This window comes from Pan paniscus, chromosome 9, assembly GCF_029289425.2.
Source record: "Pan paniscus chromosome 9, NHGRI_mPanPan1-v2.0_pri, whole genome shotgun sequence".
Taxonomy (NCBI): Eukaryota; Metazoa; Chordata; class Mammalia; order Primates; family Hominidae; genus Pan; species Pan paniscus.
The window spans coordinates 50699677-50723746 of record NC_073258.2 but is presented as its reverse complement, the minus strand read 5'-3'; the positions used below and the strand labels follow the sequence as shown (position 1 = coordinate 50723746).

Below are 24070 nucleotides of genomic sequence, written 5' to 3'. Positions count from 1 at the left end.
GTGGGTGTCAAAGATGAAAATGGTTTCCCTTTCCAGTCTCTGCAAAGAGCTAAGTACTCTAAAAGTAAGAGGGGTCATCCAAATAAAAGTCATTCCGAACTTGTGGATGTAAAGACACTATGAATAGACTTCAGACAAATTTAATGGTGGGTCACGTAAGTACATTAAACTAGACAAACATAATTCCAAGGATCTTAAGAGTATTATCTGACTGCACATAGAGTTTCAGCTCAAGTCTGAGAAAGGGCAGTTTCAAAGATATTTGTGAATATGGTGCTTGTATATTCCACAAAGTCTTTAAATAAATTACACAGAAGGAAGCACCATAGCCTTCCCTTTTGAACAGGAGCATCTATTTTAATTACCTATTCCTTCCTTTCTCCACTCTGTGCTGGGAATACAGGAGAAATGTCCTGTCTCAGTAGATGTGTAATAGAGAAAATACATAATTTAAAACGTACACAATAGGACCTGCACCCAAAAAGCCCCATCCACTCTCAGTTCTGGATATAGAGGTTGAGATCTTGAACTTCAAACAGATGCCATGATGGGATGACTTCTTAATTGAGCTTGGAGCATCTAAATCCTGTCTTCCTACTTTGGTATCACAAGAGTTTTTCTATAGCATTTCTCATCTCTGAATTTCTCAACGTGTATATAAAAGGATTCAACATGGGTGTGATAACTGAATAAAACACAGTCAGGAATTTATCAATAGGAAAGCTTGAAACGGGTCTAACATATATGAAAATACAGGGAACAAAAAACAAGATAACCATGGCAATGTAGGAGCTGCAGGTAGACAGAGCTTTATGCCTCCCTTCCTGACTATAAGTTTTAAGGGAGTTTAGGATGACCCCATAGGAGATTAGCAGAAGGGTGAAGATGACCATACAGATTGCTCCACCATTGAAAACCACAGCGAGGCCTATAAAGTAGGTGTCAATGCACGCCAGTTCCAATAAAGGGTATAAGTCACAGAAAAAGTGGTCAATGACATTGGGGCCACAGAAAGGGAGACTGTACACAACTAAAATTTGAAACACAGAATGCAGAAAACCTCCAGTCACAGCCACCACCAACAGAAGGATGTAAACCTGTCGATTCATGATGGTCAAATAGTGCAGTGGCTTACAGATGGCCATGTAGCGATCATAGGCCATCACCACCAGAAGGAAGATGTCAGTACCACCTAACAAGTGGTCTATAAATAGCTGACCCATGCAAGCTGGGAAGGAAATAGTCTTTTTATCACAGAGTAAGTATACAATCAATACGGGAGAAATGGTGGTGGAATACACAGCATCTATAAATGACGGGCAGGCAAGGAAGAAGTACACTGGGGAGCCCAAAGAGCCAAACATGACAAATAATGCATTTTGCACATCAGGATCCTGAGAGAAGCCCAGGAGGACAATTTCTGTAATATTGTTATTCTGTCTCATTTACTCTTCTTTCAGGCTTGTATCAGAGGTGAGAGCTCAGGAGAACAAGACCTGTAATGAAATAGTGAACGGGAACATGATTACATCCATTGTGTCGCAGAGCACATTTTCATTGTTGTATCCTCAATAGTGATTTACACACAATAAACATGCAGTAAGTCTCTATTGTGTTTCTCATCCAGAGTCCATCTTCCTTTGACAATTCTATTTCTCCACAAAGATTTTCATTTCTGCGACAGGTAAAGGCTTCTACCTCTAAGCTTTAGTGAATATTCTATACAGAAGAAGTGTTAAAGTCCCAAAAGCCATTCATACATTTTATAACTTCTTATTTAAAACATTTTTCTTGGCACAGAATTCAGCTATGATGAATAGGCGACAGGTTCTTGGTCTCAAATGACTTACTCTCTGATGGTGGTAACAAATTCTAAATAAATAATTGACATAGATATAGTCCTTTGTGTTTGTATGTGTGGTATCTTTATAATATGATCTGTGCAGCACCAAGAATAACATCTTCTGAAATATGTCACTCAGTACTCTGGCCTTCTACTATTAGACCTTCATTCCTTCATGCCTCAAAGTATGTTCAGTCTTTATTAGTCTTTCATTAAATGTCAGAAGACATGACTCTGAAATGTATAAATAGCTATATTATTTATCACATTGTTCCCTGTAGTGATTACTTGGTCTGACTCCTTGTCCAGCTTATAAGGAGCTGTGATTCTCTCCATTTTATCCTTGCCTATACCCCAATTTTTTCAACACTTACATACAATATCTTAATTTTAATTAATTTGAACTCAAGTGAACTAACTCATGACTATCACCAAATATGCCATGTTTATTTTTTCATGAATTCTTGAGATGAGCTAGGTAGTGAGAGAGGAGAAAATAGACACTGTAGAAAGAGGTACAGAACAGTAGGACATGGTTTTATTCATAACACTATTTAGATACCAAAATAACTCAAAAATAGAATCTTAGCTACCAGATTCCAAGAAGAAGCATACTCTAAGAGAAATTCCAAATTCCATGTAAGAAGCCAAGGATTTGAGTCATTTTTTGAATGCAATTACAAGTCTGTCTCAGTTTACTCACTGGAAAACAATGGGATTAAATTTGAGAAATTCAGAATCCTTTCTAGTGAACTATCTACAGAACTATTAGTGCATCTCTCGTTTATGGTATTCTACTGACAATTTTCTTTTTTTATAAATATATAATTAAATAAAAATTTTCCAAGCTCATGACTGTTACATCAAAAATGGTAGTCTGTGGGACAATGGGTTTTATTATTACAGTGAGTAGTGACTATAAGCTTCTCACTGAGTATGCACCTATTTAAGATCCAAGACATCCTCAAAGGGAAAGTGTAGCATGTTGTGAATAATGTGGACACTGGATCCACGTTTCTTCAGCTACAACCTCATGTTCACCATTTTTTATGAGACTTTGGGCCATTTACTAAAGCTCTCTGACCCTTACTTTCATCATTTGTAGAATGGGGATCCCAATAGTCATTAATTCTTAATTGCTTGATTTTCAGCAATTAATTTTGAACTCAAGTGAACTAACTGTTGATTTATAAAAGAAAGTAAAGTGCCTAGAACACTGGCTGGCACCTAGTAAGGACTCAATAAATTATAGTTATTATCAATGTTCTTGAATGCTTCACTTTGAAGATAGAACAAATCATGTGAATCTTTGTCAACTTGAAAAGATTTATAGACACAGTCTAGGTTAAAAAGAATAAAACACTTATAATTCAGGAAAACCTTTTGGGGCACACAATAAAATTGTATGTCTTAGGAATTACGTATTTAATTATGTAGGAGTAGTGATTTTACCTGTAATGAAATGTACCTTAATGAGAAGCAAGCAGAATTGTAGTTTAAAAAAAAGTTGAACTGATCATCGGCAGGAGAGCTAAATGGTAGAAAATGAAAGAAAAAGGGGTCAAATCAGAAAAAAAGAGAAATTATAGTAAATACATTAATATTCACAGGAAATAAGATGATTAATTTCATAATTAAGTGAGACAAATTAGCTAGGCATGGTGGTACACACCTGCTATCCCAGCTACTCAAGAGGCTGAGACATGAGAATCACTTGAACCCAGGAGGCAGAGGTTGCAGTGAGCCAGGATCATGCTACTGTCCTCCAGCTTAGGTGACCAAGTGAGACTATCTCAAAAAAAAAAAAAAAAGTGAGGCTAGTTTTCTGCTAAAAATTTTCTTCAGAAAAATTTATTTTAGTGAGGAAATACTGGAAGCACAACCTCCTGTGGGTCCCTGCGTGACTCAGGAGGCTTTGGTAATAGCCATAACAAATAGACATTGACCAGATCCCAGTTAAAAAAAAAAAAAAAGAAAAGAAAAGACAATTCAAAAAGAAAAATAAAAACAACATTGATCTCTTAGCGTCTCTAGATCTGACAGTTAAGGACAAACTTAAAGAAAAGAAAACAATGGGACAAGTAGAGATACAAACCCAAACTTTGTGATATTCACTGCTGAGGAAAACTACAGAATTACTAAATCTCAAATGTAGACAAGATGATTCCGTTTACATAGATCTGACAGTGGAGGAGGATGTGTGCAGAGAGAGTTTGAGCTTCCTTAGAAGCCATTTGTGATAAACGTTCCACATGTCTCATTCACATTACCACTTCCAGCTGATTCTAGAGTTCTGTCATTGCTGAAGTTACAGACTAACAAACGCACATCTGTTGAAGAACACAAGGGTATAATAAAACCTATAGCCCATTCTCTTTTTTTCACATCTTACTTGCTGCAAGATTTAGTTCCTTTTCTCTCTTTAATCATCAATGATAAATTTCACCAGGATAAATCTTCTCTTGGGCAGTTTAGATGTTTACTTGTAAAAACCAGGATATGTAAACTATCCTCTTTAGCTTAAGTCATCAAAGATTTAATACTTTAAAAACTGAAAGATAATATTACTTGGCACTCAACAAAAATAACTAAGTTAACACTTTTCTAGACAAAAAAACTTAACACAGCTTCCGAAGAACGTGACTTTTTCAAATGATAAAATCCCATAGTAATAAAAATAATCCCTTATAGATAAAATTTATAAAACAATACGGTTTTGTAAATCTCTCTAAAGAATAGTACTCAATACTTTCCTGAACTTGTATATGCTGAGATAATTTTTAGATTCACACATAAAAGACCATATCATGCTTCCAGAACATATTAGGCATTGATTTCTTTACACTCTAACACATTTGATATAGTCTGTAATTTTAAATTTTCCAATCAAATATATCTAAAAATAATTCTATACCTATGTTAATGTATCACATAATAAAATATTCTACATAATAGATTATAAATCTATTCGTTTACTTATTTTATGTGTAACATGGAACATGTTTCTCCTGTTACTTGGCAAATTAGAAAATAAACACTTATAAGGCTATATATGAAAACCAAATATACTTGTATACTCTGATTAATGTCTGTGTTTTGCTTCCTTAATTTTCCCAATTAAGATTCCTCCAATGAAAACATGTGAGATTTAAGACTTTAGCTATATTTGAAAACATTACAGGAAGTTTCAGTGAGTATCCCTTGTCAATTGCTTCAAAAACTCACATCTTGGGTCTTGTCCTTGGTCCAGAAAAGCAAAGCTTCTTTCACTGAGGGTTACTGAAGATATCTCATGCATCTATTTGTGTTCTTAAAACACGTGAAAAATGTATGGCTGGTCCATGGATCTAGAAATATCTCCTAGTGGGACAATTTCCATATTTCCACACAGGCTTTCTATTATCTCAATCTTTCAGAAAAGTATAAAGGTATACAGAGCAGAAGTCCGAAATATAAAGACACTTAAATATAATGCTAGAATCTACTGTACAAAGGTAGTTAAAATTTTACATCCCCTGGAAAATTTCTTCATAGAAAAACAGAGATAATTTCTTTGCATGACTATATAAATATTGACCTAATTAGTGGAAATTAACCTGGACATTCCCATTATCTGGTCACCCAAGTAAGCCAACAAAAAATTTGTCAACACCAAAATTTGTTTCTTGAATTTGTAACTTCTCTGTCAATAATGGTGAAGCAACCATGAATATTTTACTGTGATCAAGGATTTATAACATTCATGTGCCCAGCTATTTATCTCTATAGCTAACAAGGAAATGCTGGGATTTAACTGTGAAAAAGTCAATGACAAACTTTCTTACGGGCAGAAGCAGAACTCTTCAGTCTTTCAGTCATTCAAATAGTATATTCCTAAGACCACTTCTTTTCTGATTAAAGGCATGTCTCTATATCTCCCCAATCTCATTCCAGGAAATTGAGATCTTCTACAAATTTTTACAAACAAAGGTGGATGAAATAAAACAACCCATCTAGAGGACTAGATACCAGTTGAAGACATACTGTAGCTTGGGCAGAAATTTTAATGTTTAACCTATCTATCTCATAGGTTATTCTATCAGGAAAAGAAATCTTCCATTTATATGTGTAGACATAGTCTATAACTTTTACATCATCAATATTTTTAATTAAAAAGACCGTAAGGCATTTATAGATTAATTAGAATACTTGGAACAAATTCAAATGAACACTTTTCTTCTAGAGAACAATCCCTAGGGGAAAAATACTTGGTTCTTGCCAAGGAAAAAGACTTGGCTTTTGTCAAGAAAGAGTAACTGAATGCCAAGTAATGTGAAAATCTTGTAATGTGAAAAAAGAAATGCTAAAGTAAATTGAACAATAAATTATGTTTTACATTATGAAATACTGAGGTAAAGCCAGTAATATTTAAGCCAGAATGATGAGGAAACCAGCCCCAGATTCTCTTACCTAATCAGGCCCTCAGCAAGGAGGACCTAACCTTGTTAATAGAAAGTCTGTGCCTAAGAAGCCTGAGACTTACAGGCAGAGAGCCTCAGAACTGAAGTTGAGATTCTAACACTTAGAAAAAGAGGTAATCATAGTTGTACAGTTTTAGGTTGGAGAAGAGGTTTTCAATCAAAACCTGAATCTGTGTCATATGCAACCATAATGATCATTAGTCCATTAATTCAATCCTCTACAGTGTCAGTCCATTTTTACACTGCTATAAAGAACTGCCTGAGACTGGGTAATTTATAAAGGAAAGAGGTTTAATTGACTCACAATTCAGCATGTCTTGGGAGGCCTCAGGAAACTTACAATTATAGCCGAAGGCAAAGGGAAAGCAAGGCACCATCCTCACAGGGTGGCAGGAAGGATAAGTGCTGAACAAAGGGAAAAGAGCCCCTTTATAAAACCATCAGATCTCATGAAAACTCACTATCACGAGAACAGCATGGGGGAAACTACCCCCATGATTCAATTACCTCCACATTTTCTCTCCCTAGACATGTGGGGATTATGGGGATTACAATTCAAGATGAGATTTGGGTGGGGACACAAAGTCTAATCACATCATTCTACCCTGGGCCCCTCCCAAATCTCATGTCTCTTTCATATTTTAAAGAGACACTTATGCCTTCCTAATGGTCCCTCGATGTCTTAATTCATTCTGGCATTAGCCCAAACTCCAAGTCCAAAGTCTCATCTGAAAAGAGGCAAAAAATGTACTTCAAAGCATTTAAAAAACTAACAAGCAACAAAGAAGGATATGGTGACATGTTTCTCTGTCCTAGCTACTTGGAAGGCTGAGGTGGGAGTATCACTTCAGCCTAAGAGTTTGAGTTTAGCATGGGCAATATAGCAAGAGAGAAGAGAAGGGAAGGTAAAGGGGAAGGGAAGGGGGAAGGGAAGGGGGAAGGGAAGGGGGAAGGGAAGGGGGAATTTAAGTCTTTAATCCATTTTAATTAGACTTTTCTATTTGGAGAAAAATAGAGATCTAGTTTCATTCTCCTACATAGGGACACCCAGTTTTCCCAGCACTATTTGTTGAAGAAACTTTTCCCCAGCATATGTCTTTTCCCCAGCATATGTTCTTGGCACATTTGTTGAAAATGAGTTCACTGTAGGTGTGTGGAAGGGAAGGGGGAAGGGGGAGAGGGAAGGGGGAAGGAAGGGGGAAGTGGAAGAGGGAAGGGAGGGGGAAGGGAGGGGAAAGGGAGGGGGAAGGGATGGGGAAGGGAGTGGGGAGGGGAGGGCAGGTGAGGTTTAATCAACACCATTAAAAAATTTGACCAATTTACATAAGAGAACAATGTGCCCAAAAGCTGCAGAATATACATTCTTTTTTAAAATTTTAATTTTTAATTTTTGTGGGTGCATAGTAGTTCTGTATATTTATGTGGTACATTACATGTTTGGATACAGGCATGCAATGCATAATAATCACATCATGAAAAATGGAGTATCCATCTCCTCAAGCATTTACCCTTTGCATTACAAACAATCCACTTATACTCTTTTAGTTATTTTTAAATGTACAATTAACATATTATCGACCATAGTCACCCTTTTGTGCTATCAAGTAGTAAGTCTTATACACTCTTTCTGATTATTTTTGTACCCATTAACTATCCTTATCTCCCACCCTCTCACCTCCCCGCTACCCTTCCTAGCTTCTGGTAACCATCCTTCTATTCTCCACATCCGTAAGTTCAATTGTTTTGAATTTTAGATCCCACAAATAAGTTAGATATCATGATGTTTGTCTTTCTTTGCCTGGATTGCTTCACATAATATAATGACCTCTGGTCTTATCCATGTTGTTGCAAATAAGTGAATCTCATTCTTTTTAATGGCTGAATAGTACTCCATTATATATAAGTACCACATTTTCTTTATCTATTTATCTGTCAATGGACACATAGGTTGCTTCCAAATTTTGGTTATTGCGAATAGTGCTGAAAAAAACATGCGAAGGCCAATATCTCTTTGATATACTAATTTCCTTTCTTTTAGATATACATTGAGCAAAGGGATTACTGGATCATATAGTTGCTCAATTTTTAGTTTTCTGAAAAACCTTCAAACTGTTTTCTATAGTAGGTGTACTAATGTACATTCCCATCAACAGTGTATTAGGATTCCCTAATATTTTGCTCATTTTTTCATTGGCTTATTAGATTTTTTTTTTGAGACGGAGTTTCACTCCTGTTGCCTAGGCTGGAGTGCAATCGCATGATCTCAATCCACCACAACCTCCGCCTCCTGGGTTCAAGTGATTCTCCTGTCTCAGCCTCCCAAGTAGCAGGGATTACAGACATGCTCCACCACCCCTGGATAATTTTTATATTTTTAGTAGAGATGGGTTTTCACTATATTGGCCAAGCTGGTCTTGAACTCCTGGCCTCAGGTGATCCTCCCACCTTGGCCTCCCAAAGTGCCAGGATTACAGGTGTGAGCCACCATGCCCAGCCAGATGTTTTCCTATAGAATTGTTTGAGCTCCTTCTACATTGTCATTATTAATTCTTTGTCAGATGGGCAGTTTGCAAATATCTTCACCCATTCTATGAGTTGTCTCTTCACTTTGTTGGTTGTATCCTTTGCTGTGTGGAAGCTTTTTAACTTGATGTGATCCCATTTGTCCATTTTTACTTGTGCCTTTCTGTGCTAGGGAAATATTGCTCAAGAAATCTTTGCACAGACCAATGTCCAAGAGAGATTCCCCAATGTTATCTTGTAGTAGTTTCATATTTTCAGGTCTTAAATTTAACTGTTTAATCCATTTTAATTAGATTTCCTGTATTTGCAGAAAAATAGAGATCTAGCTTCATTCTCCTACATGTGGACATCCAGTTTTCCCAGCATTATTTGTTGAAGAAACTGTCTTTTCCCCAGCATATGTTCTTGGCACCTTTGTTGAAAATGAGTTCACCGTAGGTGTGTGGATTTGTTTCTGGGTTCTCCATTCTGTTCCATTGGTCTATGTGTCTGTTTTCAGGCCAGTACTGTCCCATTTTGTTTACTATATCTCTGTAGCATAATATGAAGTCAGGTGACGTGATTCCTCCAATTTGGTTCTTTTGCTCAGGATAGCTTTGGCTAGTCTGCATCTTTAGTGATTCCATGTAAATTTTGGGATAGTTTTTTTCTATTTTTGTGAAGAACGTCATTGGTATTTTGATAGGGATTGTATTCAATCTGTAGGTTGCTTTGGGTAGTATGGACATTTTAACAAAATTGTTTCTTCCAATCCATGAACATCAAATATTTTCCCTTTTTTGTGTGTGTCTTCTTCAGTTTCCTTAATCAGTGTTTACAGTTTTCATTATAGAGATCTTCCACTTCTTTGGACAAATTAATTCCTAGGTATTTAATTTAATGTGTTGTTTTTTTAAATGGGATTATTTGTTCTTTTTCACATTGCTCACTGTTGGAATATAGACATTCTACTGACTTTTATATGTTGACTTGGTGTCCTGAAACTATGGAATTTATTATTTCTAATAGTTTTGTTGTGGTTATTCCAAATATAAGATCATATCATCAGCAAACGAAGATAATTTGACTTCTTCCTTTCCAATTTGCGTTCCCTTTATATCTTTCTTTTGTCTAATTGCTCTAGCTAGGACTTCCAGTACTGTGCTGAATAACAGTGGGGACAGTGGGCATCTTCGTGTTCCAGATCTGAGAAGAAAGGTTTTCCACGTTTCACCATTCACTATGAGACTAGCTGTGGATCTCCCATATATAGCTTTTATTATGTTGAGGTATTTTCCTTCTACCCCCAGCTTTTTCAGGGCTTTATCATGAAGGGATGTTGAATTTTATCAAATACTTTTTCAGCATCAGTTGAAATGATCATATGGTTTTTACCCTTCACTCTGTTGATATGATGTATCACACTGATTGATTTACATATGTTGAAATCCCAGGGATAAATCCCACTTGGTCATGATGAATGATGAATTGTTGAATTCAGTTTGCTAGTATTTTGTTGAGGGTTTTTGCTTCAATATTCATCAGAGATATTGGCCTGTAGTTTTGTTTGTTGTTATTGTTGTTGATATATCCTTGTCTGGTTTCAGTATCAGGGTAATAGTGGCCTCAGAATAAGTTTGAAAATATTCCTTACTCCTCTATTCTTCAGAATAGTTTGAGTAGGATTGGTATTAATTCTTTTTTAAATGTTTAGTAGAATTCAGATGTGAAGCTATCAGCTCCTGGGCTTTTCTTTACTTGGAGGCTGCTCAGGTTTTGGATTTCTTCCTCATTCAATCTTGGTAGGTCATTTGCATCTAGGAATTTATCCATTTCTTATAGATTTTCCAATTTATTGGTATATAATTGCTCATAGTAACCACTAATGATCCTTTGAATTTATGCAGTATCAATTTTAATGTCTCCTTTTTCTTTTTTTTTTTTTTTTATTTTTATTTTTTATTATACTTTAAGTTTTAGGGTACATGTGCACCTTGTGCAGGTTAGTTACATATGTATACATGTGCCATGCTGGTGCGCTGCACCCACTAACTCGTCATCTAGCATTAGGTATATCTCCCAATGCTATCCCTCCCCCCTCCCCCCTCCCCACCACAGTCCCCAGAGTATGATATTCCCCTTCCTGTGTCCATGTGATCTCATTGTTCAATTCCCACCTATGAGTGAGAATATGTGGTGTTTGGTTTTTTGTTCTTGTGATAGTTTACTGAGAATGATGGTTTCCAATTTCATCCATGTCCCTACAAAGGATATGAACTCATCATTTTTTCTGGCTGCATAGTATTCCATGGTGTATATGTGCCACATTTTCTTAATCCAGTCTATCATTGTTGGACATTTGGGTTGGTTCCAAGTCTTTGCTATTGTGAATAATGCCGCAATAAACATACGTGTGCATGTGTCTTTATAGCAGCATGATTTATAGTCATTTGGGTATATACCCAGTAATGGGATGGCTGGGTCAAATGGTATTTCTAGTTCTAGATCCCTGAGGAATCGCCACACTGACTTCACAATGGTTGAACTACTTTACAGTCCCACCAACAGTGTAAAAGTGTTCCTATTTCTCCACATCCTCTCCAGCACCTGTTGTTTCCTGACTTTTTAATGATTGCCATTCTAACTGGGGTGAGATGATATCTCATAGTGGTTTTGATTTGCATTTCTCTGATGGCCAGTGATGATGAGCATTTTTTCATGTGTTTTTTGGCTGCATAAATGTCTTCTTTTGAGAAGTGCCTGTTCATGTCCTTCGCCCACTTTTTGATGGGGTTGTTTGTTTTTTTCTTGTAAATTTGTTTGAGTTCACTGTAGATTCTGGATATTAGCCCTTTGTCAGATGAGTAGGTTGCGAAAATTTTCTCCCATGTTGTAGGTTGCCTATTCACTCTGATGGTAGTTTCTTTTGCTGTGCAGAAGCTCTTTAGTTTAATTAGATCTAGCCATATGTAGAAAGCTGAAACTGGATCCCTTCCTTACACCTTATACAAAAATCAATTCAAGATGGATTAAAGATTTAAACGTTAGACCTAAAACCATAAAAACCCTAGAAGAAAACCTAGGCATTACCATTCAGGACATAGGCGTGGGCAAGGACTTCATGTCCAAAACACCAAAAGCAATGGCAACAAAAGACAAAATTGACTAATGTCTCCTTTTTCATTTCTGATTTTATTCATTTGGATCTTTTTCCTTAGTTACTCTGGTTAAGTTCTATCAATTTTGTTTAACTTTAAAGAAAAAAACCTTTTGTTTCATTGATATTTTGTATTTTTATTTATTTATTTCTGCTGTGATCCTTATCATTTCTTTTCTTCTAGTTTTTGGCTTTATTTCCTCTTGCTTTTCTACTCCTTTAAGATGCTTTGTTCACTTGTTTATTTGAAGGGGTTTTTTTGGTGTAAGCACTTATAGCTATAAACTTCCATCTGAGTAATGCTTTCTCTGTATTTGATAGATTTTGGTATATTTGTTTCCATTATTTGTTTCAAGAAATTTATCAGTTTTCTTCTTTTTTTAAGTCAGTATAATTTATTTTTATAGTAGTCTACATTCACGAGAATGCAGTAAGATTTTGCATTGATATATTTCTGCTGAGAGGTAATTGATATAAATCTAGAAAACCATTTGAAAGTAGGAACTGTCTTTCAAATGCCCCTCCTTTTAAAAAGACAAAGGAAATACCACAAAATTAATTTCTTCATGGACCCCACTGATTATTCAGGAGCATTTTGTTTAATTTCCATGTACTAGTATGGTTTCCAAAATTTCTTATTATTAATTTCTAGTTTTATTTCATTGTTGTCAGAGAAGATAACTGATATTATTTCAAATTTTTTGGATGTTTTTGGACTTGTTTTGTAACCTAACATATGGTCTATCCTTGAGAATGATTTGTGTGCTAAGGAAAAGAAAATGTTTCCTGCAGCCACTGGATTAAATGTTCTGTAAATACTTATTATATCCATTTAGTCTTTATTGCAGATTAAGTCTGAAGTTTCTTTGTTAATATTCTATCTGAAACACCTTGGATACAAAAGAAATTGATAAATTGAACTTCATCAAAATAAAAACTTTGGCTCATAAAAACTGTTAATGATATGAAAAAGCAAGCCATACATTGTGAGTATGCTTACAATACATATGTCTGAATAAGAACTTGTATCTAGAATGTATTAAGAAGTTTTACAAGTCAAGACAAGCCATATGATTTTTTTTAATGTTCAACAGACCAGCCAAGAATTATATGCTCAACATCTTTAGTCATCCAGGAAATGCACATTAAAACCAATCCAACTGTTACTGAGGATGCGGAATAACTGGAACTCTCATATGTCCCTTGTGGAAGTATATAATTTTACAGCTGTGTTGAAAAACTTTTTGATAGTTATAAAATTTAGTCTTTACCCTCCCTCCTAACAAGCATATATCTATAATACTACAACCCATGTGTCTTGGATAAAGACCTGTTAATGGCCCAAAATAAATCCCTGTATGGGCAGATATAAACACACGTGTGGTCCAGTGCAGCTCAGTGTATAGCAAGATATAGCCCCATGTGTAGACAGACACAGAATTGGGTGATATCATATGCAAAACTTATACAAATGCAATCATAAAAGTAATCAAATACTGATCTTTGTGTTTTCACATACAAACCTGTCTGTTCATATATAGACTTTGTGTTCAGTTAGATACAGACCCAGGTATCACTGGATACACACCTATATATGGTCATAGAGACATACATGCTGCTGGATACAGATCCAAGTGCACAGTCAAATACAGACTCCTATATAATGACTTTCAAACCTGTATATGGTGAGATACAAGCCTACGTGTGTCTGAATATAGACCTATGCCCGTGGCTTTAAAGACTGTGCCAGGAAATGCCAGGAAAAGACACTGAGTCCTCTCTTGTCAGCCCATTGAAAATATTAATCAAATGAAAATAAGAGAATTCCCTTTTTAAATGAAAAAGTCAAAAGGCAAGGCATATATAGACTGTGAACATGTTTACAACTTTTTGTAATCTTTAAGTTCAGTGGTACATGTGAAGGTTTGTTATGGGGGTGTCATGGAGGTGTGTCATTTTAGAAGTCTGACATAGGGGTTTGTTGTATGGATTATTTCCTCACCTAGGTATTAAGCCTAGTACCCATCAGTATTTCTGTGATCTTCTCACACCTCCCACCCTCCATCATGTCTGCTGTTCCTCTCTATGTGTTCGTGTGTTCTCATCATTTAGCTCCCACTTAGAAGTGAGAACATGTGGTGTTTGGTTTTCCGTTCCTGTGCTAGTTTGCTAAGGATAATGGCCTCTGGCTCCATCCATGTTTCTGCAAAGGACATGGTCTTATTCTTTTTTATGGCTGAATAGTATTCCATGCTGTGTATGTACCACATTTTCTTTATCCAATCTACCAATGATGGGTCGTTATGTTGGTTTCGTGTCTTTGCAATTAATAGTGCTGCAATGGGCATGTGCATGCATGTGTCTTTACGTTAGAATGATTTATATTCTTTTGGGTATATAACCAGTAATGGGGTTGCTGGGTCAAATAGTAGCTCCATTTTTAGGTCTTTGAGGAATCGTCACATGGTTTTCCACAATGGTTGAACTAATTTACACCCCAATCAACACTGTGTAAACATTCCTTTTTCTTTGCAACCTCGCCAGCACCTGTAATTTTTTTACTTTTTAATAACAGCCATTCTGACTGGTGTGAGATGGTATCTCACTGTGGTTTTGATTTGCATTTCTCTAATGATCACTAATATTGACCTTTTTTCATATGCTTGTTGACAGCATGTATGGCTTGTTTTGAAAAGTGTCTGTGCATGTCCTTTGCCCACTTTTTGATTGAGATTTATCAGTCAAGACTTCACAATAAGTGTTTTATTCTAGGTAGGAAAATGAGACATTATAATACACCATTTTGCTCAAAATAAACAAGTAGGGTCATGAAACCCTAAATGTAATTTTTATTCAAGCTTTACAAAACAGCCCTAAGGTTTGTTAGGAAAAATAAATATTTAGAAATTGCAAGAGAGCTGAAAAAGATTAGTAATTAGGGGAGACTATCTCTATTAAGTATAAATAAATATTTAAAATCCTTGACCACTGGGATAGTGTGTTGGTGAAAAAAAAAAAAAAACAAGAAAAGAAGAAACAGAAGTGTTCTGAGATTGAACCTTATAGATGTAAAGAATTTGACATACTAAAAGGATAAATTCCAAATTACTATTGAAAATAATTAATGGATTAGATTGGCAGATTATTTTACCTGCTTAGGAAAACTAGACTTCAATATTTTCTTTTTTTTTTTTTTTTTTTTTTTTGAGACGGAGTCTCGCTCTGTCGCCCAGGCTGGAGTGCAGTGGCGCGATCTCGGCTCACTGCAAGCTCCGCCTCCCGGGTTCACGCCATTCTCCTGCCTCAGCCTCCCGAGTAGCTGGGACTACAGGCGCCCGCTACCACGCCCGGCTAATTTTTTGTATTTTTAGTAGAGACGGGGTTTCACCGTGTTAGCCAGGATGGTCTCGATCTCCTGACCTCGTGATCCGCCCGCCTCGGCCTGCCAAAGTGCTGGGATTACAGGCGTGAGCCACCGCGCCCGGCCTCAATATTTTCTTTTGATAAAGAAAAATAAATTTTCAGTTGGCTGGAAAACAAATGTTTTTGTAAAGTAATTTTTTTAATGGGGACGACTGGAGGCAGGAGAGAGGGAGGTGGGCAAGGGCTCAAAAACTACCTGCTGGGTAACATGCTCACTACCTGGGCGTGGGTGCAATCATACTTCAAACCTCAGCATCATGCAACATACCTTTGTAACAAACCTGCACATGTGCCTCCTGATTCTAAAACAAAATCTGAAAAGAAAAATAAATAAATAAAATAAGGTGTTAAAATGCATAAAGTCACTAGAGGGAAATGGAATATACTGAGGTGTGATATGACAGAAAAAAATAAGAAGTAAAAAAGTTGATAACACATTTCTATATAAAAACATCCATAATTGTAGCATCAATAACATAGTAAGTTAAATATTTATAGCAAATATCAAAGAATGGTATGAACATATATGCAACTTTGATATGGAAAAAGTTTATCAGAATGTATCAGTAAAATTTCTGACTCCAATAGATTAAGAATAAAAGGAAACAAGTAATTAACAAAGTTTATGGAGTGGGCTCTATGTGTCAGACATTGTGCAAGGAACAGAGAGCACAAAGAGAAGTAACTTTCCCTGACTTCAGGGAACTTTCAGACCAATAAATGTAAACAGACAATTAACCAAGATTTTTTTATTTCATCACTCAATAGAACCATACAAATTAGAAAATTAATTACATGTCCAAAAATGCAGGACCTAGTTATATAAACTCTGGTACTACCAAATGCTCAATACTATTTGGAGAATGGTGCTATGTTTTGGAAGAGCTTGGATGATATAAGAAATCTCCAAGTAATAATAATAAGGATAAAAATAATAATACAAAGTGAACTCATATAGTGTGATTTACCAGCGAAATTGACTTATGTTTTTCCCTAGCCTTAGTCCCTCATGAATCCAGACTACAGAGGAGAAGCAGGAACAATGAGTTTCTTTGATTACATGTTTTCTACCTGTAGTCAGGGGCAGATAAAATTTTATTTCAAGCCTGATTCAAAAGAAATTTTCACACAGATTTTTATGAATGAAGTGTCTTTCCAATGAAACAATATGTTTGAGTCCTGTTTTTTACCTAATAATCTGCATTCTATCAATAAAGAAAGTAAGAATGGAAGCATCACATATTGCCAGCATCTTTCTTTTCTTTTTCTTTCTTTTTTTTTCTCAGTGTTGCTCTGTCACCCATGTTAGAGCGCAGTAGCATGATCACAGTTCACTGCAGTCTTGACCTCCCGGGCTCAAAAAATCCTCCAACCTCAGCCTCCTGAGCAGCTGGAACCATAGACATGCACCACCACACCTGTCTATCTTCCTTGACAATGGTGTATTCCAAAATATTTACTATCAGGCTCTGCATTGCATATTTGAACTTCATAGATTATGGATTATGCTAATTTTACATATGAAAAGCAGAGCCTGGCTGTCTTTTAGAAGGCCATGAGAAGGGGGTATTGAAAATAGCAGAGGTATTATCAGATATTCTAAACATCTGGGAAGATCAATGGATCATTTTTTTAAATTTTTTTATTATTATTATACTTTAAGTTTTAGGGTACATGTGCACAATGTGCAGGTTAGTTACATATGTATACATGTGACATGCTGGTGCGCTGCACCCAGTAACTCATCATCTAGCATTAGGTATATCTCCCAATGCTATCCCTCCCCCCTTCCCCCACCCCACAACAGTCCCCAGAGTGTGATGTTCCCCTTCCTGTGTCCATGTGTTCTCATTGTTCAACTCCCACCTATGAGTGAGAATATGCGGTGTTTGGATTTTTGTTCTTGCGATAGTTTACTGAGAATGATGATTTCCAATTTCATCCATGTCCCTGGATCATTTTTACATAAATATAGCACCAAATAAAGCTGCTTCGCATGAGGACTTAATATGATTTCTCAGTTGGAGAAATAAGTAAGATTTAGTTATTTTTCTGCATGTCTCCCTTTTTCATTCAGATTCTTTTAGTATACTCAGTCTCCTTATGAATAATACTGAAGGAAGCATTATTCCTCTTCAACCTTAATACACTAGCAATACTAACAAAATTATATATAAATAGTATCTTACAAATACAAAAATAAAATATATACTTCAAATATTAATGTGGTCTGTATTTGTGTGAGGAGGAGTAAATGAAATTTTTATGTCTTATTTCTTAATTCATTCTTCTGAAATCTGTAATGAGCACTATTAATTCTGAAAAAAGGATTAACTTTATTTAAAAGAAAAACATGAGAAAAACTTTCATAAACAAATAAATTTATAGTATTAATAACATAAATTTATCATCTCGAGAGCCATTCTACAGACAAAAAGTGAACATATATTTTTCCAATAAATTATTAAAATCTTCTAAATATATTTTGATTATTGCAAGTATTCATGTAATAAATGATTTTCACTGCATGCTAGTTATTAAACCTGAGGAAAATTTCACGGCAATTAAATAATCACAAATGGCTTTCCTGGAGGGAGCAACTCTTCACTGAAAATAGATGATACATTTGTCTGTCACCTCATTTTCTTTTTCTGGTCCAGAGCTTCTTCATAGCATTTTTCATCTCTGCATTTCTTAAAGTATAGATTAGAGGGTTCAACATAGGGGTGATAACAGTGTAAAACACAGTCAAGGATTTATCAATGGGTAAGGTCGAAGGAGGTCTCACATACATCAAAATACAAGGGACAAAGAAGAGGTTCACCACAGTGATGTGGGATCCACAGATGGATAAGGCTTTGGGCCTCCCTTCCTCACTAAGATTCTTCAGGGAGTGCAGAATGACCCTATAGGAGATGAGTAAGAGCATAAAGATGACCACACAGATTGCCCCATCATTGGCAACCACAGTGAGGCCAATAACATAGGTGTCAGTGCAGGCAAGTTTTAATAAAGGGTACATGTCACAGATGAAATGCTCAATGACATTGGGGCCACAGAAGGGAAAGTTGTAAACAAAAAGAAGTTGAACTACAGCATGCAAGAAACCTCCAGCCCAGGCCAACAGCAGCAGTAGAATGCACACCCGTTGGTTCATGATGGTCAAATAATGCAGGGGTTTGCAGATGGCCACATAGCCTTCATAGGCCATGACAACCAGGAGTAAAATCTCAGCACCCCCAAATAGGTGTCCTATAAAAAGCTGGGTCATGCAAGCTTGGAATGAAATGGTTTTCTTCTCATAGAGTAAGTCTATAATCATATTTGGGGTAACTGTAGTAGAATGAACAGCATGCATAAATGATAAGTAGCCAAGGAAGAAGTACATGGGGCATCCAAAGTTGGGATGACCACCACAGTCACAACAATGAATATGTTGCCTACCATTGTCACAATGTAGATGAGCAAGAACACAACAAATAATATTTTCTGTCCCTGGGGGATCTGAGTGAGCCCCACAAGGACAAACTCAGTCACATTGTTCCTTTGCTCTGTATGTCTTTCTGTATGTCCTTATTCCGTGTTCAGGACAAAACTACCTAAAAATATAATTATTACTAGTAACTTCATGAAATTTTAGGATAATTTGTTTATTCATTCAACAAATAGGTGCTATGAGTTATTATGTTCCAGAATTGCAAGACATTATAAGAATATAAGTCTGATTAAAACATGGTCCCCAACCTCAGCAATCTTACAAATTAATGGAGAGAGAAATAAGTAATTTGGGATGTATATGGGAAAAGGACAGTTTATTAAATAAAAGAGTTTGCCAAAACTAGTTTTACATCTGGAAGATCATAAAATTATACATATAGTTAATACCATAAACAAAAATAAATACAAATGAATTAAAGATTTAATATAAAACTAAAGCTAGATTTACTTTATATTTACTTTCCAGTTAATAAAGGAGATGACTTTCTACATTCTCTGGATGGGAGAATCTTAATAATTGAAATCCAAAATAAACATATTTGACAATTTCAAAATTGTTTAAGAATTTGGGAAAAGATACCATTTAAAAATATTTATAATTTTGAGGACACAGAGTTAATATTTAAAATAGAGTGCTGTAAGCAATTAATAAATAAGAGACAAACCAATAGCAAACTGGGCAAATGATAGAAACCAGCAATTTTAAAAAAAACAGTACATTAAAGTGGCCAAATATAATAGGGTGCTGAAGTTCACCTATAAATAGAAAAATACAAAATAAAAAACAAATATCATCTTATATTCATGAAACTGACAAAAACATTTTAAAAGTGATAGTAGCTATAGCTAGCAAAAATTAAAAAGGGTATTTTCTTACACTGATAGGGAAAATATGGATTTTATAATATTTTTGGAACAAAAGTTAGCAATCTCTAATGAAAGTAAAAATATCTTTCAACACAACTGCTCCCTTCAAAAGCTATCCCATAGAAATTAGAGCCCTAGAACATAAGGACAGATGCATGGCATGTTTTTGTGACATTATTTATAATAGCACTAAACAAACAAAAAATGTGCAATACAGATATTTAAAACAATTAATTGCAGCCATTTCAGTATAATAGTATGATTCAGCAAACAAAATAAAAATGCTGTACATGTATCCATTTATAAGTGTTTGTGTATGATTATATGAGCATGGGAAAATAATGAAGGATATATGTTTTTTGTTGTAAACAGGGTTTACATTTGCATTGGTGATGTGGGGGAGAGGAGAGAAGTTGTGTGTGAAAGAATAAAACTAACGAAGAGGAGAAGAAGGAAGGAAGGAAGATGGAGGAAGATGGAATAAAAGAGGTAGGGAAAGAAATAGGGGAGAAGGGAGGCACGGAGGGAGGGAAGAGAGAGTTAGAGAAAAAGAAGGCTTCACACACACAAAAAAAAAACTATATCATAAGTAGTGACAATATTCACTAGCCCAGCTATCTCCTAAAATAATCCCAGTAATGACAACTAGTCACTATGTCTCTGTGGACATTACTTCAATCTAACCTCATAAATGATGTCCCATCTGCTCTTCAAATACACAGATTGTCTGTGTTGCTAACTATGGCCAACCTCTCTAGAGTTGCACTAGATTGTGTGCTCTTTACCACTCTTAAGAACAGTGTTCCTTCAATTTTCTCCATTTCGAACGTCAACAATTTCCCTCCCTATATTGCATCCTTCTTCCAGCATATTTGTATGATCTATCCCCACGTTTAAAAATATATTTATACCCTTGGACCACAGATTTCTTTCAAGCAACCACCCCATCTTGATTCTCTGTTATTCTTTCTAAATAACACTTTCACTTTACTAAATCCAGTGGTCAATTTCAATACTCTTCTTAATTGACCTATCATTCCTATGAATTGAAGAAACACCTTGCTTACTTAAGTCTTACCTTGGGTTCTTGAAAGTCACTCATTCCACTTCTACAGATGCTACATCATCTAATTTTTAGCATATTAATCAATGCATAGAGAACGCACTGCTTGATCCTATAAAGAGATTTACAAATACCTGCCCATTAAAATATCCCCCAAATGGTTACATTTGAAATTAGTTTCTAAGAACACTGATGCAGAGAAAGTAAATTTATTCTGTTATTTAATGTTAAAATATCCAAAAAAGTATTACAGAATTGAGGCAATTCACATAGAGTTTAGCAATCATGAAGAACCACTAATGTGGCTTATTATCAGAATCACTTACACAACTATTAAAAGACAGAATTCCCACATCATCAGTGTTACTGCATAATGTAAAGCCTAGTTCAGAATCTCACACATAAATACCTTCCTGGGTATCTACATAAGAAGACAGTAATTCATTCCGAGTTCTGATGATGATACCTTCCCTCTTGTCCTAAAAAAAAAACAGCTGTGTACACTGACACCATCTGTGTGAACACAGAGAGCAAAATAACACATGAATCATCACTGGACCTTGAAATGCTTCCATGTGATCAACGTTTTCCATGCTTGTAGAAAGTCTGATTTATCTCAGTCTTTCAGGGGGAAAAAAGGTTACCTTTTAACTTATTGAGATTTTCAAAATGAATATCAAGAATGTTCTGTAACCTAAAGAAGCCTCAATCTTGATTGTGAACTGAGACCCAAAATACTCATTATTGGCAAAATTTGTCCTAATAACAAACATATGTTATATAAATACTTTTTTATTTTTTATTTTAATGGATACATTATAATTGTATATGTTTATGGGGTATAAATGATATTTTGACAAAAGCACACAACATGTAATGATCATATCTGGGTAATTTGGATATCCATCACCTCAAACATTTATCATTTCTTTATGTTGAGAAAATTCTAAATTTTCTCTTCTAACTGTTTTGAAATACAGTCAACTATAAACTATAGTTGCCCTATCATGATCTTATTCTTCCTACCTAACTGTATTTCTGTATATATTAATCAACTCCTCTTCATCCCCTCTCCTCACTACCCTTCCCATCCTCCGGTTACCACCATTCTATTCACTACCACCATGAGGTCAATTTTTTATCTCCCACATGAGTGAACACCTGCAATATTTGCCTTTCTGTGCCTGCCTCATTTTATTTAATATAATATCCTCCAGTTCCATCCACATTGCTGCAAATGGCAGAATTTTATCCTTTTTATTACGTTATCTCACCCCAGTTAAAATGGCTATTATGAAAATAACAGAAAATAAATGCTGATGAGGATGCAGAGAAAGGGGAATGATCATAATCTGTTGGTAGGAATGTAAATTAATACAGCCACTATGGAAAACAGTATGGAGGTTCCTCAGAAAATTAAAAATAGAACTAGCATATATCTAGCAATCCCACTGGTAGTTATATATCCAAAAGAAATGAAATCGGTATATCAAAGAGATACCTACATTCCCATAATTTGTGGAGCACTATTCACAATAGCCAAGATACGGAATCAACCCAAGTGTTCATCAAAAGATGAATAGGTTAAATAAGCATTTTGAAGTTAAGAAAAAACTCGAATTTGTGGGAGAGAGAATTGTGACTTTTTACTATAAATATTTGTATTTTATACAAATAAAAGTAAAATAATGAAATAGCCTTTACAACATATTGCTCTTCGATCAGTTATATGAACCTGTATTCATGCCACATAGTTGAACCTTGGGTAATATGAAGGATGGAGAATAATTTTCATCCTTATTTTATCATGTTTGAGTCTATCATTTTAATTCCTAAAAAATCAGTCATGTGAATACTGCTATAGACAAATACTCTTCGAAATAAGGGCAGAAGTCTGTGGATACTTTATCCACATTTGAACTACAGCACATATTGTTGAGTCATTCAACTGGTGCATCTCCAAAGGTGATTCTTCTCTAATTAAATTCAATGGGACCTTTATCATAATTCTGAGGGTAGGCTCTGTATCTCCAGAGACGCCACAGGGATAATAACTATGTATAACAAGATTTATAGAACCATGTCCTCTAGGGAAAAAATTACAAAAGAATAACAAAGTCAAATCACCAAAAGGAAACAGTCCAGTCTGAATGTAAATGAAATATATAAAACCTAGTATTTAAATCATGACCTGCAAAATAGGCAAATCTGTTGAGTGTATAGTCACAGACAAGCTTCATTAAGGGGTCCATGTTACAGACAAAATGACCAATGACATTGGGGTCATAAGATGGGAGCCCATGAATAAGGTCAAGTTGTATTACTGTGTGCAAAAATCCTCCAGCCCAGGGCACAACCAGCAGCACAACACAGAGCCATTGCTTCATGACAACCAAATACTGCAAGGACTTTCAGATGGCCCTATAAGTGGTCTAGGCCATCACCAACAGAAGGAACACCTGAGATCCACCAAGAAAAAAGTGTGCTGTGAAGAGCTGGGTACTGGGTCATACAACATTGGAGAGAGAAATGCATGTTTGAGTACGGAGTGGTTGTGCATAGTCTTATAGTCCATGAAAAGGCCAATTAGCTTTAGTGTAAATTTCGTTAATCAGATATCTTACTTTATACCAGTCAATTTATCTCAGCATTTCTAAGTGACTGCAAGACCTTTTATGTGGGAAAAAAATGGTAAAAATTAAAATAAAAGGAGAACATGCAGAGACAAAGTGGAGATCAATGCTGTTGAATACATCAGAAAGTTCACCAACTGCCAGGAGGCACGCACAAGGTGTTTTGAAAAAAGATGACGGCCTAAATATGTATGTTTAATTTTGTATCATCCTTATTTTAATTAGAGCTGAATTAATTATAGTAGGTTAAGTTTGCTAAAATATGTTTGTGTGTGTGTGTATGTATCATGTTTATTTTATTTTTAATAAAATGTGTAGTTTTTAATCAAGGAGAGATGTTATTGATACTCATCCAGGTCAGATAAAATTCCCCTTTCCACAAACAGAAACTCCTCTCCAGTGAGTTTACTTATTCATGTCCTTTCAGTTTATTGTCTCTTGTCCCTGGAAGTGGTTATGTAAACAGTTAATACGTGCTCTTGGGTCTCCTTTGAACACTCCTAGCCCCCTACCTTTTGAGTAGCTCTCTATCACATCATTTGTTTCATGTTTTACACCTTTCCACTCTGTTATATTTTATCTTTTTATGTGTATGCTTACTTGTTTATTGTCTCTCTCCCCCTA

The 24070-nt window shown here is 35.5% G+C and overlaps 1 protein-coding gene and 2 pseudogenes across 1 annotated transcript; all 3 read right to left on the bottom strand.

Annotated features, from left to right (window-relative positions):
• The window catches only part of LOC100979696 (olfactory receptor 4A8-like), a 238692-nt pseudogene that overhangs the window by 61933 nt on the left and 152689 nt on the right, over positions 1-24070 (bottom strand).
• LOC106635268 (olfactory receptor 4A8-like) lies at positions 606-1445 on the bottom strand. Its single transcript, XM_014346814.3, has one exon. It carries the CDS (start codon positions 1443-1445, stop codon positions 606-608), a length of 840 nt encoding a protein of 279 aa, XP_014202300.3.
• On the bottom strand, positions 18024-18931 carry LOC117975146 (olfactory receptor 4A47-like; annotated as a pseudogene).